At 37.6% G+C, this 16226-nt stretch overlaps 1 protein-coding gene across 1 annotated transcript; it reads right to left on the bottom strand.

Annotated features, from left to right (window-relative positions):
• Positions 1 to 2439: 2439 nt before the first annotated feature.
• Positions 2440 to 16092, bottom strand: TRIM69 (tripartite motif containing 69). Its single transcript, XM_014780672.2, has 5 exons — positions 15975 to 16092; positions 13105 to 13422; positions 12294 to 12316; positions 12087 to 12211; positions 2440 to 2981 (listed from the first exon to the last, which is right to left on the bottom strand). Exons 1-5 carry the CDS (start codon positions 16083 to 16085, stop codon positions 2440 to 2442), a joined length of 1119 nt encoding a protein of 372 aa, XP_014636158.2. The 5' UTR covers positions 16086 to 16092.
• Between the last annotated feature and the right edge of the window lie 134 nt (positions 16093 to 16226).

Genomic DNA, 16226 nt, shown 5'->3' with positions numbered 1-16226 from the left:
CCTTTAATTATAATCTGAGTTCTAAGTAGAAGGATTATTCAAATTATTCAGTATAGAATAACTAATTATCTGGGAAAACAAATTTGTGTCATTCTATGTTAAAACAAATGCTGGATAGCTGACGTAGTATATCGGAGAAAGTATTAAGGTAGACAGCGACAGATAGTGGAAAATATGTGTACACCTGCGGTCTCTCCTTGTTCCCCTGGTGATTTGAATATAATATCCATTTTTTTCTTTTCCTTTTTTTAAAAACAGCTTTATTGTGGTATAATTTACATGCCATAAAATATTCCCATTAAGAGTGTACAGTTTACTAATTTCTAGTATATTTATATAGCTATGCAACCATCACCACAAAAAAAATTCGTTTTTAAGAAGTATATTTTCCAAATTCAGATTAGAATTTTTGTTCATTCCTACTCATCTTTTACTATCTCCAACTTAATCTCAACTTTTCCATAGACTTTTCTCCTCCTATTCTGGGGAATATTGACCTCCCCTTTCTCTAAACTCTGTAGTACTTATCTGTCCCCAAGGACAGACTTTAGCCTTCAGTTATCTAGAACTCCGTATATGACTTAAGAGGTAGCAACTAGGCCCTCTTCTATCCTCCAAACTCCTTGTCATACTACTTGAAATTCTTTACCATAGTGCCTAAAAACCCCACAATTAGAAATATTTGCTTGTTGAATGTGGACTGTATATTAGCTAGTAAGTAGTATCGTGTTGATGTTAAATTTTCTGAATTTGATAATTTAGTACTGTGATTATGAAAGAGAATATCTTGGTTCTTAGGAGATACTCGCTGAAGTATTTAGGTATAAGAATTATAATGCCTGCAACTTACTCTAAAGTGGTTCAGCAAAAATAACATTAGTAATAATTATACACACACAAAATCATATGCGGTGGATGTGGGGGAGAGAGAAAAAGAAAATGTGGCAAAATGTTAATAATTGGCGAATCTAGGTGGAGAGCATATGGGAGTTTATCATACAAATGTGCAATTTTTCTGTAAGTTTTAATTTAAAAAAAAAGATTTAAAAAAAGGAAACATGTCCCTTTAGTTCAGTGGTTCTCTGCCCTAGCCATACATTAGAATCATCTGAGAGCTTTTAGAAACTACAAATGCCTGGGCCCTACCTGCTAGATATTTTGATTTAATTGGTCTTGGGTGGAGTCCAAGCATCTGAATTTCTTTTAAATCTCCCTAGATGAACGTTTTTTTCTTTTTATGCTTCTTTTTTATCCTTCAAAACGTCTAGCAAGGTTCCACGCACAAAACAAGTCCTCATTACATTCTGATTGAAGTGAATTCATTAAAAAACAAAAAAGTAATTTCTTAAACATAGCCATAATCATGTCATGGCCATTTACCCAAATCAGCAGCTATAAATCTAAGTATATTGAATATGCCAACGCTACATGAATATTACCTGTGGTATGTGTGTATCCTTCCATTATGACAGATAAGATAGGGGGCTTTGACCCTGCCAAAGAGCTGTGCTAATTGTAATTATAGAGGGTCAGTGTTGCAGGTCCTAAACGCTCCCCCCCGCAAAAAAATACCTGTCAGTTATAGAGCATGAAGCACAGTTAGATGTTCTTCCAAGGAAAGGAAATAGGGATGGTTCATCAAGGGTGCTGCTGAGATCAATGATGGTAAGAACTTTAGACTTAGAAGGAACAAGCTGGAGGACGAGTATACTGGAGGGGACAAGAAGAAAAATACTGATGTTTAAATTATAGGCAGGAATGATGAAAAGGACATAGTCAAAAGTAGATGGAAATACATAAAGGTATGTGAATACAGAAAAACAAGTGCCCCCCCATAGATAAAGCAAGAATACTAAATAGTATTCTACTATTAGAATACTTTTTAGTAGCATACTAACAAGTATCTTGAGAGAATTCAAGACAAGATTATAAACTAGCCCAGACCATTTCCTTTTTTTTTTTTCCCTTTAAATCTCTGGAGCAGTTTTTTTAAACTACAATAACAAGTTCTAGAAAAGAAATGTTGCAAAATTTATATTAAAAGATAATTAAATAGGAAGAAGAGTGCACATCTGAAAATGCATCTATTAGGAGTCATTTTACTGGAGAATAATGAGAGCATAATAGAATTTCTGGGCACATCTGAAAAGAGTTCCCGAGCACCACTAACTCAAGTTGCAGTTTGCTCCAGTAACAACAGCATGATGTCACTCTCACGAGAGCGACTCCTGTGTCATAGAAGACCCCAGAGAATTAGAACGACATCTTGAAAGGCTCCAGTGAAATCCACTTAGGACACTGAGAATGGAATTCAATTTGTGAATTGTCTTTTCATTATTCCAGAGTTCCCCACAAATTGGGAAGAGAAACCAGTGAGACTGGTAAACTATTTCAATACCTCTTTAATAACTCTCTGAATTTATACAATAGTATGACTAGTTACTGTGGATGTGAGATATGCAATGGTTCTTTATTCTCTCCACCATCATTAAGGCAAGGGCAGAAGTAGGGATAAATTTTCTCCATGAAAGTGCTACCGAAGGTGTAAATGTGGGTCAAGGTTTTAGCATTGTAGAAGGATACCTGCCCTCCTTCATAATCCAGGTATATGCCCACCTTGTCGAGGTTGTTAGTCAGTTTCAGACTGCAAGAAGGCAAATCCAGAGCCTTTAGATCTGTTTGGTTCCTTAGTCTTAAAAGCCAGAATCCTTGCTCAGGAGTTAGAGGACAGCTGCCTTTCCGAATGATGGATTCTCTGACGACTCCAACTGTCCATTTTGTCTTCTTTGCTACTTCTACTTCCCAGTACCACTTTCCAGATGTGAAGCCTTTTGAGCCCAGCACAGCCACACTTGAGTCAAACCTCTCTGGATCATCGGGCATTACCTGCTTAATGTCACCATGCCACACACTGGTTCGGTTTTTGGAGAGCACCAGATTTGGGTGAGCTGTTTTAGGGTCCAGAGTTAAAGGAGATAGGCCTAGTAAGAAAATAAGAGAAAGCAGGGCATGGGAGAAAAGGGGTGAATGCAAATTCCCATAGTAAAGGACAGTATTTACATAGACACCAGTACTTTATCTCCTCATGCACGTATACTGTTAGGCAGGTAATAACCTATATACTTTTTTATTGTTCTGGCGTCCATGTGGCTATATTCTAGATATTTTTATATTTGTGGTAAAAATCAAACTTTACTCTGAAGCAATTCATGCTCTAAAAAAGAAAACAATACAAATAATATAAATCTATACTAGTAAATATAAGAAAAGACAAGCACTGAAGGGATAGAGATTAGGTAAGTTTGTCCTAGGAAAGCTTTCTAAAGACAGTAAGTATTTCAGTTGTGATATAACATCTATGAGATGTATTCATGATGCTTTGGGTAAAGAGGCAAAAAAGGAATGGGTTAAAAATGGTAGCTTGTATGGGAGAGAAGGTAACGCCTTGCCTGTTAGAGGCAGATAACACTGAGCTAACTGGTGCAGAGTTTAGAGGACAATGGTGAGAATATTTGGTTTAATAGATAATGGGACTTTTGAGATCTAGAGTGGTTTATGCCACTGCTGATCAGAATGTGGTCCACATTCTGTATGTTTGGTTACCAAACTGTATGGTTACCAGGCTGGGACAAGATAGTACAGAAATTAAGAGTAAGGTCTTAGAAACTTTCATAGCAATCTCACAGAGTAATTTTATGTCAGTTGAATCTCATAATTAAAAAACTAGCACTTTGTCATCTTTCTTTTTTTAATTCCACTTTTTCAAGTAATTAATGTATATTGTATTCTATAAGTGTATCAGTCCATGACAATCGAGATTTTAAAAACTGGTCCTTCATCACAGGTAATTTGACAAGCATTAGTTTAGAAAAATCAGTGGGCAGCAGTATGAAAAAGAATTTCTAGAATTTTCTGGGCTGGAACTACTGCAATAGCTTTTTAACTGTCCTGTTTCACTCTTGCTCATCTGCAACCTATTCCACCCATAACATGAATGAGACCATCTAGTTCTCCTACTCAACACACTCTTATGTTTCCCATCACACCCAAGATAAAATCCTTAAAGAGCAAACAAGACCTACATGATTTACCCACCTCTCCAACCTCATCTCCCTACCACACTCCCCAACCCCGCCCCCATTTACTTTAATCCAACCACCTTTGCCTTTTGGCTGTTCCTTGAATACACCAAGCTCATTCATACTTCAGGGTGTTTACACTTTCTTTAGTTGTCCCCACTCTTTCCCTATATGGTTCATTCCTTTAATTGTTCATGCAAGTTCAGTAAAGTGTTAATGATAGAATCTAGATAGGTATAGATGTTCTTAGTAAAACTTCTCAAATGAGTGATCTATTCACTTCACTGCAGCCTCATTCCAAATCACTCCTGAACCCTTCACAATATAACTTCTACCCATTCCATTCTTTTGAAATTGCCCTTACCAAAGCCACCAATTGTTGTTAAAAACATTTCTTTTCCAGTTGTTTTCTAAATTGAGCTTCACATTTAGCCTGAATGACCACTCCCTACTCCTTGACATTCTCTTCCTTTAGATTCCATATCAACTTCATTTCCTGGTTTTCCTCTTATTTCTCTTGCCAGAATTCCTCAATCTCTTTTGGGGGCTTCATTGCCCTTTATCTTTTGGTATTCTCTATAAGATGCTCCCTCCTTGACTGTATGTTCTCGCTTTCCTTAGGAAATCTCATTTCCATCAATAGCTTCAGCTACCTCACTCTATACTGATTATTCCAGCCCTGGCCTCTCTACTAAGCTCCAATTAGAATAGTTACCTATTTGAATATATTCACTTAGTTGTCCTGTAGGTTCTTCAACACAACACGGCCAACATTGAACTCATCAGCTCCCTCCAAAATCTGCATTTCCTACATTTCCATCCCTGACATCACCTTTCTCTATCCCTTACCACCAATTACTGTTGAGTACATTTCAGTTCCTAGAATTCTGTCTCTGGAATCTATTCTTTATTTTCCATTCTCATGCTTTTGGCTTAGATCTGAATAATTTTTCAGATGGCTGAAAGATGACAGTAGACAGCTACTACAGACTCTAAGTTGTTCTTCTGGCCTCTCCTTCTTGGGAGCAGAAACTACATCTCTTATTTCTATATCCTTGGAGCCCAACTTAGTGCTTAGCAGGTAGTAGACCCTCAATAAGAGTGTGTTGAATGAATGAGTAAACTTTGGTGATTACTGATACACACAAAACTAAAGGAAATGTATTAAAATATTTTAAATTGAATGATTCCCTACACTGGAATTGGTAAAACTACAACCAGCAGGCCAAATCTGGCCAGCTGCCTTCTTTTTTTTTTTCTTTTTTTAATAATTCTTCTTTTTATTTATTTTTTTATTTTTTGAGGAAGATTGGCCCTGTGCTAACATCTGTTGCCAATCTTCCTCTTTTCTTTCTTTTTTCTCCCCAAAGCCCCAGTACATAGTTGTGTATCATAGTTGTAGAGTTGTAGCTCTTCTATATGGTACACCACCTCAGCATGGCTTGCTGAGCGGTGAGTAGTTCCACACCCAGGATCCAAACCCGTGAACCCCAGGCTGCTGAAGCAGAACACGCAAACTTAACTGCTACACCACTGGGCTGGCCCTGCCTTCTTTGTAAATAAAGTTTTATTGGAACACATCAATGGCCATTCGTTTACATATTATCTATGGTTGCTTTTTCACTACAATGGCAGAGTTAAGAAGTAGTTTTGACAAAGACCATATAGCCCACAAAACCTAAAATATTTACTGTCTAACCATTTACAGAAAAATTTCAGCCTCTGCCCTAAAGCAGCAGTCTCTATTATAAGGCAGGAGAAGAGAAAATATGAAGCTGCAGAATAAGCAAAGTCCTAGAAATAAGAAACGTGAAGTATATTTTACAAAGGTTTGGCCACAGTTAAATTATTAGTAAAATAGCCGTATGTTAAATAAATCCTATTTGATTTTCTTAGATGTAAAATTATACCAAAAATAAAGAAAAATCAGTTTGTGCTTTAAATGATTGCTAGAAATGAAGTTTGATTTTGCAGGGCAAAGTCCAGGAATAAAAACTCAATGTGATCTCAAGACAGCTAGAATTTGCAGAGTAGAGTAACAGTGGAGGGCGGTGCACAGAGACTTTCGAAATCTACAAAGGAATTCCCTCAAGGCTGTGGCTAAGTACTGATCTGCAGTGAAAGTCATTAGGGCTAGCAAAAGTATCTCCAGAAAGCAGTAGGTTGAACAATTCCTAGAGCTCACCTAAGACTGGGAATAATTTTCAATCCTGCCAGCCAGAATGGAAAAATGTCATAACATGTGGAACATCAGGCAGAGTACTCAGAATGATATTACCTTAGAAAATGGGCTAATAATTTATGTAGATACTCCACCCTTAAGGAGGAGGAGCATAATTCCCCACTCCTTAAGTGTGGGTTGTGCATAGTGACTTCCTTCTAACATGTATAGTATGGAAGGCTAGGGGATAGTAACTTTACAGTGAAGAAAACTTACAAACACTACCTCAGCTAGGTGATTAAAGCCAACATCAACGGTCATAAATTATGTTGACAGTATGTATGCCTGATATGATGTGATGAAAATGGCACTTTAACGCTGTGGTCTTCCTCTCAATAACTCATAACCTGGGTCTTATCATGAGAAAAACATTAGACAAATTGCAGTAATGTGGCATCCTACAAAATATGTGACCAGTACTCCTCAACACTGTCAAAGTCACAAAAACAAGATAAGTCTGAGAGACTGTCACAGCCAAGAAGAGCTTAAAGAAACATGACAACTAAACGTAATGTGGAATCTTAGATGGGATCCTGGAACAGAGAAATGACATTAGGTAAAAACTAAAGAAATCTAGGGCCAACCCTGATGGCCTAGTGGTTAAGTTTGGCATGCTCCACTTCAGCGGCCTGGGTTTGGCCCAGGCATGGACTTACACCACTTGTCTGTTAGTGGCCATGCTGTGGTGGTGGCTCACATACAAAGATTGGCAGCGGATGTTAGCTCAGGGCAAATCTTCCTCAGCGAAAAAAAAAAGAAGAAATCTAAAGAAACTGTAGGCTTTAGTTAATAATAATATATCAATATTCATTCATTAATTTTAAGGTATATGAGAACTTTCTGTACTATTTTCTCAATTTTTCTATAAATATAAAAGTGTCCTAAAAATAAAGTTTATTAAAAAGAAAAAAAATCACTAGCCATGCAAAGCAGCAGGAAAACATGACCCATAGTCAGGAGAAAAATCAAGAAATAAAAGCATGCCCAGAAATTATAGCAATGATGGAATTAGCTAAGACATTAAAACTGCTATCATAAATATCTTCCATTTGCTTGAGGAAAACATGAACACGGTAAGGAGAGAAATGGAAGATACAAAAAGACCCAAATGAAACTTCTAAAAATGAAATGTATCTGAAATGAAAAACATCTTGAACAGGATTAACAGGAGATTAGATAGTGCAGAAGAAAAGATGAGAAAACTTGAATAGCAGTAGAAACTATTCAAAATGAAGCACAGAGAGAAAAAGGCCTAAAAAATACTGAGCATCAGTAACAAGTGAGACAATATCAGATAGTCTAACATATGTAAAAATTAGAGTCCCAGAAGGAGAAAAATTAGAGTCCCAGAGAATGAGGGTAGGTGAAAAATTCTTGAAGAAATAATAGCTGGCATTATTCCAAATTCTATGAAAATTATAAACCTCTAGATCCAAGAAGCTCAATGAACCACAAGCAGAATAAATATACAGAAATAAATAAATACAAAGAAAATCACACCCAGACCCAGCATAATCAAATTGATGGAAACAAGTGACAAAAAGTAAATCTTAAAAGTAACCAAAGAGGGCCAGCCCCGTGGCTTAGCGGTTAAGTGCGCGCGCTCCGCAGCTGGCAGCCCAGGTTCAGATCCCAGGCGCGCACCGAAGCACCGCTTCTCCGGCCATGCTGAGGCCGCGTCCCACATACAGCAACTAGAAGGATGTGCAGCTGTGACATACAACTATCTACTGGGGCTTGGGGGGGGAAAAAAAGTAACCAAAGAAATAAGAAATAATACGTACAGAGAAATAAAGATAAAAATGATAATAGACATCTCATCAGAAACTATGCAAGTCAGAAAACAATGGAGTGACATCTTCAAATTACTGAAAAATAAATCCATCATCCCAGAATTCTATATCAGGGAGAATATCTTTAAAAAAAATGAGATAAAATAAAGATTTTTTTTCAGACAAACAAAAGCTGAGATAATTCATCACTAGCATACTTGCACTATAAAAAGTATTAAAGGAAGCTCTTTAGGCAGAAGGAAAAATTATATCAGATGGAAATTTGTATCTACATAAAGGAATAAAGAGTCCCAGAAATTGTAACTATGTGAATTGTAAATATGTGAATATAAAAGATATTTCTTCATTTTAAAAATCTCTTTAGAAGATAACTGACTGTATAAGCAAAATTAATAATAATATATGTGGAATTTATAATGTGTGGAAATAAAATATATGAGAACAATGGCATAAAGGATGAGGAATGTAAAAGTATACTGTTTTAAGTTTTTTACACTAAACATAAAGGGCCGTTATTTGAAGATAGAATGGGTAAGTTAAACATGCATACTGTAAAATCCTAAAGCAACCAAAAATGTAAAAAACAAATAAAAATTAAATAAGTACAAATAATAACCCAGTAGTGAAGATGAAAGAGAAAACTAAAAGGCACTCAATCCAAAAGAAGGTAAGTAAAGAGGACACAAAGGAACAAAGGACAGACGGGATGAATAAAAGCAAATACCAAGATGCTAGATTTAAACCCAATCATACTGATAATAACATTAAATGTTGATGGTCAGAACATCTCAATTAAAAGAGAGAGATTGTCAGATTGGATAAAAAAGCAAGACAATAACATGCTAGCTACATAAAACACACTTAAAATATAAAAACACAAATAAGTTAAAAGATGATGGAAAAAGATACACTGTACAAATACTAATCTAAAGAAAGCCAAAGGGGCAATATTGGTATTAGACAAAATAGAATTCAGAAAAAGAAATATTAGCAGGGATACAGAGGAACATTTCATAATTATAATGAGATTGACTCATCAGAGATTGTAACAATCCTAAATGTGTATTCACCTGATAACAGAGCTTAAAAATACATGAAGCAAAACTACTGAACTGAAAGGAAGAATCACAGTACCTAATTTCAAGATTTACCATAAAGCTATGGTAATAAAGACTTGTGTTGTTGGTATAAGAGTAGACATACAGATCAGTGGAACAGAACTGAGAGTCTATAGTAGACTTGAGTTGATTTTTCTTTCTTTTTTTCTGTTTTTTTTTTTTTTGGTGAGGAAGATTGGGCCTGGGCTAACGTCTGTTGCCAATCTTCCTCTTTTTGCTGAGGAAGATTAGCCCTGAGCTAATGTCTATGCCCATCTTCCTCTATTTTTGTATATGGGATGCTGCTGCAGCATGGCTTGATAAGTGGTGTGTAGGTCCGTGCCCAGGATCTGAACCCATGAACCTTGGGCCACCGAAGCAGAGCACATGAACTTAACTACTATGCCACCGGGTCAGCTCCAAGAGTTGATTTTTGACAAAGGTGCTAAGATATTTCAGTGGTAAAAAAGCAGTCTTTTAAACAAATGATGTGGGAACAATTGGACATTCATATGGAAAAAAAATAACCTTGATCCTTACCTTACACTGTAAACAAGAATTAACTCTAAGTGGATAGTAGACTTAAACATAAGAGTTCAAACGATAAAACTTCTAGAAGAAAGTATAGGAAAAAATCTGTAGCCTTGGGTTAGAGAAAGATTTTTTAGGACACAAAAAGAATAAAACATGAAAGAAAAAAAATGGTAAGTTGGATTTCATCAAAATCAAAAACTTTTGTTCTTTGATAGACCCTGTTATGAAAATGAAAAGGCAAGCCACAGACTGAAAGAAAATATTTGAAAAACATATGTCTGATAAAGCATTTGTGTCCTGTAAAACTCAAAAATAAAAAAAATCCTTTGAAAATATGAGCAAAAAATTGAACACACTTAACCAAAAAAATATATGAATGGCAAAGAAGCACATGAAAAGATGCTCAGGATTAGTCATTAGGGAAATGCAAATTAAAACCATTACCTGCCATATATCTAATAAATGGTTAAAATTAAGATTGACAATATCAAGTTTTGGCAAGGATGTAGAGAAACTGGGACTCTCATCCATTGCAGATGGCAATGTACAATGCCATTCCTATCGAAAGTACTAATAAGGGCCACTTTAGAGGAAAAATGTAGTAGTTTCTTATACAGTTAAGCATACACTTACACAATGCAGCAATCCCACCAGTAGGTATTTACCCCCAAGAAATTAAAACACAAAGATTTCTACATGTGGGCCGGCCCTGTGGCTTGGTGGTTAAGTGCACGCGCTGCAATGCTGGTGGCCCGGGTTCGGATCCCGGGTGCGCATCGAGGCACCACTTCTCCGTCCATCCTGAGGCCGAGTCCCACATACAGCAACTAGAAGGATGTGCAGCTATGACATACAACTATCTACTGGGGCTTTGGGGGGAAAAAATAAAATAAATAAAATCTTTAAAAAAAAAAAAAAAAAAAGATTTCTACATGAATGTTCAGGCAAGTTTATTCACAATAACCGTAAACTAGAAACTACCCAAATGTCCAACAATTGATAAATGAATAAGCAAATTGTGAAGTATCCATAGAACATGATTACTGATACATGCAACAACAGGTGAATCTCAAAAAGCATTATGCTAGGTGAAAAAAGCCAGACACAGAGCCAGCCCTGATGGCCTAGCAGTTCAAGTTCAGCACCGTCTGCTTCGGTGGCCCGGTTCAGTTCCCAGGCGCAGAACCACACCACTCATCTGTCAGTAGCCACACTGTGGCAGTGGCTCATGTAGAAGAACTAGAAGAACTTACAACTATACACAACTATCTACTCGGGCTTTGGTAGGGCGAGAAAAAAGGAGGAAGATTGGCACAGGTGTTAGCATAGGGTGAATCTTTCCCTGCAAAAAAAAACAGACACAAAAGACTACATAATGTATGATTCTACTTAGATGAGATTTTAGGAAAGACACAACTAAAGTGAAATAATGCAGACCAGTGAGTGTCAGGGGCTGGGGATAGAAGGAAGGGATTGACTGCAAAGGGACATGCAGGAAATTTTGGGGATGATAGAAATTTTGATTTTGGAGATGTTTACGTAAGAATATATACATATACATATAAATATATATTTGTCAAAACTCATCAAATTATACACTTAAAATTGGTGAATTTTATTCATGTTAATTATACCTCAGTAAAACTGATTTTTTTCAATGTCAGTTACCCATAAAAATTGTTAACACGGATAAATTTATGGTTTTCATTAGATCAGTAACTACAAACAATAATAATAATGAGCCTATATGAATTCTATAAAAAACTTTACTTAGAACTTTATTTCTACAAAGATTTTTATTTCAAACTTTATGTTCTTGAAATGCCATTTGTGTTCTTTTGTCCTGCTCAGGCCTTGGTATCTTCAGGATGACAAAAACTTAGTGTCCTTATTAAGCACATCTGTTGAAATTATTGGTTTTCTTTTGAAGCACTGAAGATCTCTAAACAATCTCCTAACATGTTATACTTCATGTGATAAACATCAAACACAAGAGGACCTGTAAAGACCCTATTACATACAAAGAGTATGTACAGTAACCTCCTCCTCCAGGGCAGAGAAGCCCCAGGGATTTATACAACTGATTTAGCAAAACGGACAAAAAATTGGTTGTCCATTTGATAGAACAATCAAGCAAGATCATAGACTGAGAAGTAATTCTAACATCAGACTCTTTTCTATTTACCAGTAAAAAGTTATAAGTTCTGACGTAATGGTACCAGAAGAAATTCAGTCCTTTGGCTAAACTCTACCCTTCCCCCTGTCCCAGACCCTAAAGTACTAATTAGGGCCACAGAAGAGGTCCCACAGATAAAACATAGATTAGGAGCCCCAGGAACCAATAGCTACTACCCACTGATACCTGGAGACAGAGTAGACTGCATTTCCCTCCACATCATGTACTGGATGGGACCTTTGTACAGGCCCAGGTTCAGCTTTCTGGAGATAAGCTCTCTGGGTGTCAGCACCTTCATTCCTTGCTCTAAGCTGCAGGTGACATAATTCATTTATTCTTAGACATCCTCTAGGGACTGAAAGAAGGGTATTAATACCATACAGAAACACTTACCTATCCAAGAAAGGTGTGATGTCCTAGAAGAGGAAGGGAGAAATAGAGAAGTTAGATGCCTGTTCATCAATTCCAGAATTTTCTTTGGTGATACTGGCCACCACCAGAATTAGATCGTCAATACTGGGATCCTGTGCAGATGGTCCCTATCCCATTGCCACCAGCTCCTCTCATCCTCCATGCACCTTTTCTGATCTGCATCCTTCGTCTAACCCAGAATAAACTGGCCCTAAGTTGCTCTGATTTTCTAGAGCTCTTTCTTACATGGAACAAGAGAGAAATTAAGGTTAAGCTATTTTTACCTATACTGACACGTAGTCTCAGGAGAAAAACACAGTACATAGTCCAGCCCCAAGGCCGCTTTTCCTTACTCTGGCTAATTAAGCTTCTGAGTGCCAAGGTGGTAACCAATGTCACTTTAGAGGTGAAGCTTCAGGTAGCAAAGATTGGCAAACAGCTTTTCAAACAGGTCAAATTATGATTGCCAAGAGCCAGTCAACAATAGAACTTAGGTTGCAACATAATTATTTTTGAGAAATAAAGCTTCAAAGTTCTTTATGGAGAAATATTAAAATATTAATACATATTGTAATTAATGGCATTTTCTTATCTTCTTTTCTAGGAGAATGGAAGTAAGGCTTTCTATTAAGTGTAAAGCAAAAATAGCCTCCTCTTTTTCTCCCAGAGAATCTTGACAGCACTACAGCAGATTTTTTTTCTCCCTCCTTGTGGGGAAAAGCTGCTTCTACCTCCTTTCCAACCCTCTTCCCCCATCTAGTGTCCTCATAGTCATGTTGAAATGGAGTCTCACTTGGAGGAAGTCGAAGGAGTTCTGCTTTTCCATCCGTGCCTGGATGCTCACCAACATCTCCTTGGCTAGGAGACACTGTTCCTGAAGCTGGTTCAGATTCATCTCCATCTCCTCATTCAAGGCTTTTCCCTCTTCTCGGAGCTCATTTAAAATGTCCTTTTCTTTGCTGTGCAGGAACTGATGCAGCTTTAGAAACTCCAAGGAGACGTGTTGCTGCAGGTGTAGCTTGTTTTCCTGGAAACCTCCATGATCATCACCATGGTAATTACTGAGACCAGCACTTGGGGATGGGGGCCCACACCACCAATATTCACACAACTTGGGAAATAACCATAATAGGAAAATGCATGAAAATGGTTGCTGAGTGTCAACATTCAACTATACAAAAAAGAGCCCTTTGGGAGACTTACTCCGTCTTTCTGAGCTAGTTTAATAGTTCAGAATGAAATAGTCAAAAGTGGTCTCTAGGTTCCTATTGCAGTACTGAGGTGATAACCAATGCCATATTAAATAAGACTGTGGGGTTAATCAAACATTCTAAAATGAATGATAATACCCTCCTACCCAGAAGTACAAACCAATATCTACCAAGTGATGCTGTTAGACTGGGGCCATAAGGAGGCTAAAAGAACTGTCCTTATCTAGAAATGAGAACTGGGGGAATGCCACTCCTGCTGCCAAGACAACACAGAAGAAACAGGAGATGGGCAATGTCTGAAGCACCGAAGTTGATAACTGCTACACTTGCAGCTCTTTTCTTAGATGACCTCAACATCCTCATGGGTGAGCCATCTGACATCCCAGTTTCTCAGTTGCTTGTCCTATTCACTTCTAGTGATTTCCACCTTTCTCTACTCATGCTCTTAGTCCCACTGAGGATTTTATCATCCCCAGCAATTGCACCATCTCCAAAATTAACTTTTTATGCTCACTTACTCAGGTACCCCTATTGCAACAATTACGGGGTCTCATTGAAACCTCCTATTCATTGACCCTTCCATTTCTATTCATCAACTTCTTCTGTCTTCATGTCCCCTCTTATCCAGCTTGGATTTTATGGTCCATCATTATAATTGCACTCTTAAAATAGTCTTAACTCTCTCTCTCCTCTACCTCACACTTTTCCAGTTTTCCTTTTACCTAGTTCACCACTATTTCTCAGTCTTATTTGTTGGTTCTGTCTCCTCTAACCAAGCTCTAAGTATTAGAGTTACTTGATATTCTGTCCCAGTCTCTTTCCCCTTCTCATTCTACACTCTCTTTCTAGGTAACATCCTCTCCTTTCACAGCTTTAAGTACGGTCTATATGCTGACTTATTTCCAGCCTAGATCAAATTCTGAGCTTCAGATTCCTATATCCAACTGTCTATTTCACACCTTCACTCATCCCTCACCTCTAATTATTCACCACATCCGGGTTATTTTTATCTCCAAAGCATATGCTGCAGCTGTTTATTTCTCTCCATCTTCACTGCCTGTCTAGTCCACGCCACCATCATCATTCTCTGGGATCATTGCAGCAGCCTTCTAACCATTATCCTGTCATTGTCCCTCTCCAATCCATTCTCCACACAGCCACCAGACTGATATTTTCAAAATGAGATGAAACCATGTCCTGTTTAAACCCTTTAATTGCTTCTCATTATTCAAAGCATGAAGTTCAAGATTCCTAACATTATCTACAAGGGCCTGCATGATTGGGCCCATATCTGCCTCTTCAATTCCATCTTGCCTACCATGATCCAGTTTTATTGGCCTTCTCTCTGTTTAACATAGCAACTAACTTCCTGTCTCAGGACTTTTCCATATAATCTTTCCTCTTTATAGAATATTCTTCTCCAGCCCACTTCCTTCATATTCCCCTCACCCACTTCACTTGGCTAAGTCACTCATCCTTCAATTCTCAATTTTTAATACGCGACTTCTTCAGAGAACACACCTTCCGCAGTCTAGATTAGATTCTACATTTATATGCTCTCATAGCACCCTATATTTTCATTTATAGTAATTATCACAGTTGTTATTTTATTGTTATTAGTGGGACTATTTAATTAACATCTGTCTTCCACACTAATGGAATATACTGTCAGGTATAATGCCTGACCCACTCAAATATTTTTTGAATGAATGAATGTTGACTGTAATAGCTAAACTAGGAACTCTTAGAACAGGAACAAGATTCTCTGGAGATATCATTATTTCCACCTATTCTTCTTCTTTCCCTCACTGTACATATTTCTTTTTCCAGATGCCAAATGCCAGAGAAGACATTCCGCCATAGAATAATTAGTGAAGAAAAAACTCCTAATGTAGCCCCCCAACCTAGGGACTGATTTGCCTAGTCTCTAACTGTTAATGTTGTCCTACCACTCCTGGGAAGTTGAAAGTATAGGCAATAGTTTTATTTAGTTTGGAGGGAGCTAGGAAAGATCAAATCAAATGGGAAAGCCAGCAATTCAAGAGACCTTGGTTCAGAGGTAGCCTGGTTGTAAACCCAAAGAAAGAAAAGTATTTCTTTAGACTTAGCAATCTTTAGTGGATTTTTCTGATAAATTCCTTATCTTGCCATAGATAAAGGGAAAGACCAGACAGATCACAACCCCACAACAATCACCTAATGATTGAACCATTAAAAGGATCAGTATATTAGGGGACAGGTCAGTCTGCTCTCTCTGTTTCTCAGCGATTGGGAATCTACTCCACTGCTATATTCTTTTCTACACGACAATGTCTGTTTTCTAATTCTATAGCCCAGGTGCCACGTAGTGTATTGATAATATATGTATAGGCCCCTTTCCACTCACATAGCTGAAGTTACAAGGAGAGCGTATTCCAGTTCTATCTCATAACCCCTCTACCCTGCTCCTCACCTTGTAAGCAGCAATAGCATCTTTCTGCATGTTCCTCAGGGACTGAAGCTCCTTCAGGGTTGCCTCCAGTTGACCCTGATGGATGGTAAGCTCCTCCTGGGAATACCACATAGAATTAACCCACACTGACTTGGGATATGAAGGGCCATAAAGGACATCTCCCCCAAAGCCCAGCGTGTCAGGAAAAAAAGCGAGCTCTTGCTGCAAAAGTCTTTCCTGTCCCCTGTATCATAGTTCCTGTCTCTTCTAAGA

This window comes from Ceratotherium simum, chromosome 3 (genome assembly GCF_057802395.1).
Source record: "Ceratotherium simum simum isolate JZ-2026a chromosome 3, ASM5780239v1, whole genome shotgun sequence".
Classification (NCBI taxonomy): domain Eukaryota; kingdom Metazoa; phylum Chordata; class Mammalia; order Perissodactyla; family Rhinocerotidae; genus Ceratotherium; species Ceratotherium simum.
The sequence above is the reverse complement of the archived record's forward strand: the minus strand, read 5'-3'. Positions and strand labels throughout refer to the sequence as shown.

What these genes read in the sequence shown, in the direction of transcription:
- TRIM69 (XM_014780672.2), bottom strand. Translation starts at nt 16,085, where the DNA reads ATGTGGTATTCCCAGGAGGAGCTTACCATCCATCAGGGTCAACTGGAG. An exon ending in ACTCCTTCGACTTCCTCCAA is followed by an intron (nt 12,317 to 13,104) that starts GTGAGACTCCAT and finishes TTCCTCTTCTAG; the next exon opens with GACATCACACCTTTCTTGGA. An exon ending in GCAGTCTACTCTGTCTCCAG is followed by an intron (nt 2,982 to 12,086) that starts GTATCAGTGGGT and finishes TTTTCTTACTAG; the next exon opens with GCCTATCTCCTTTAACTCTG.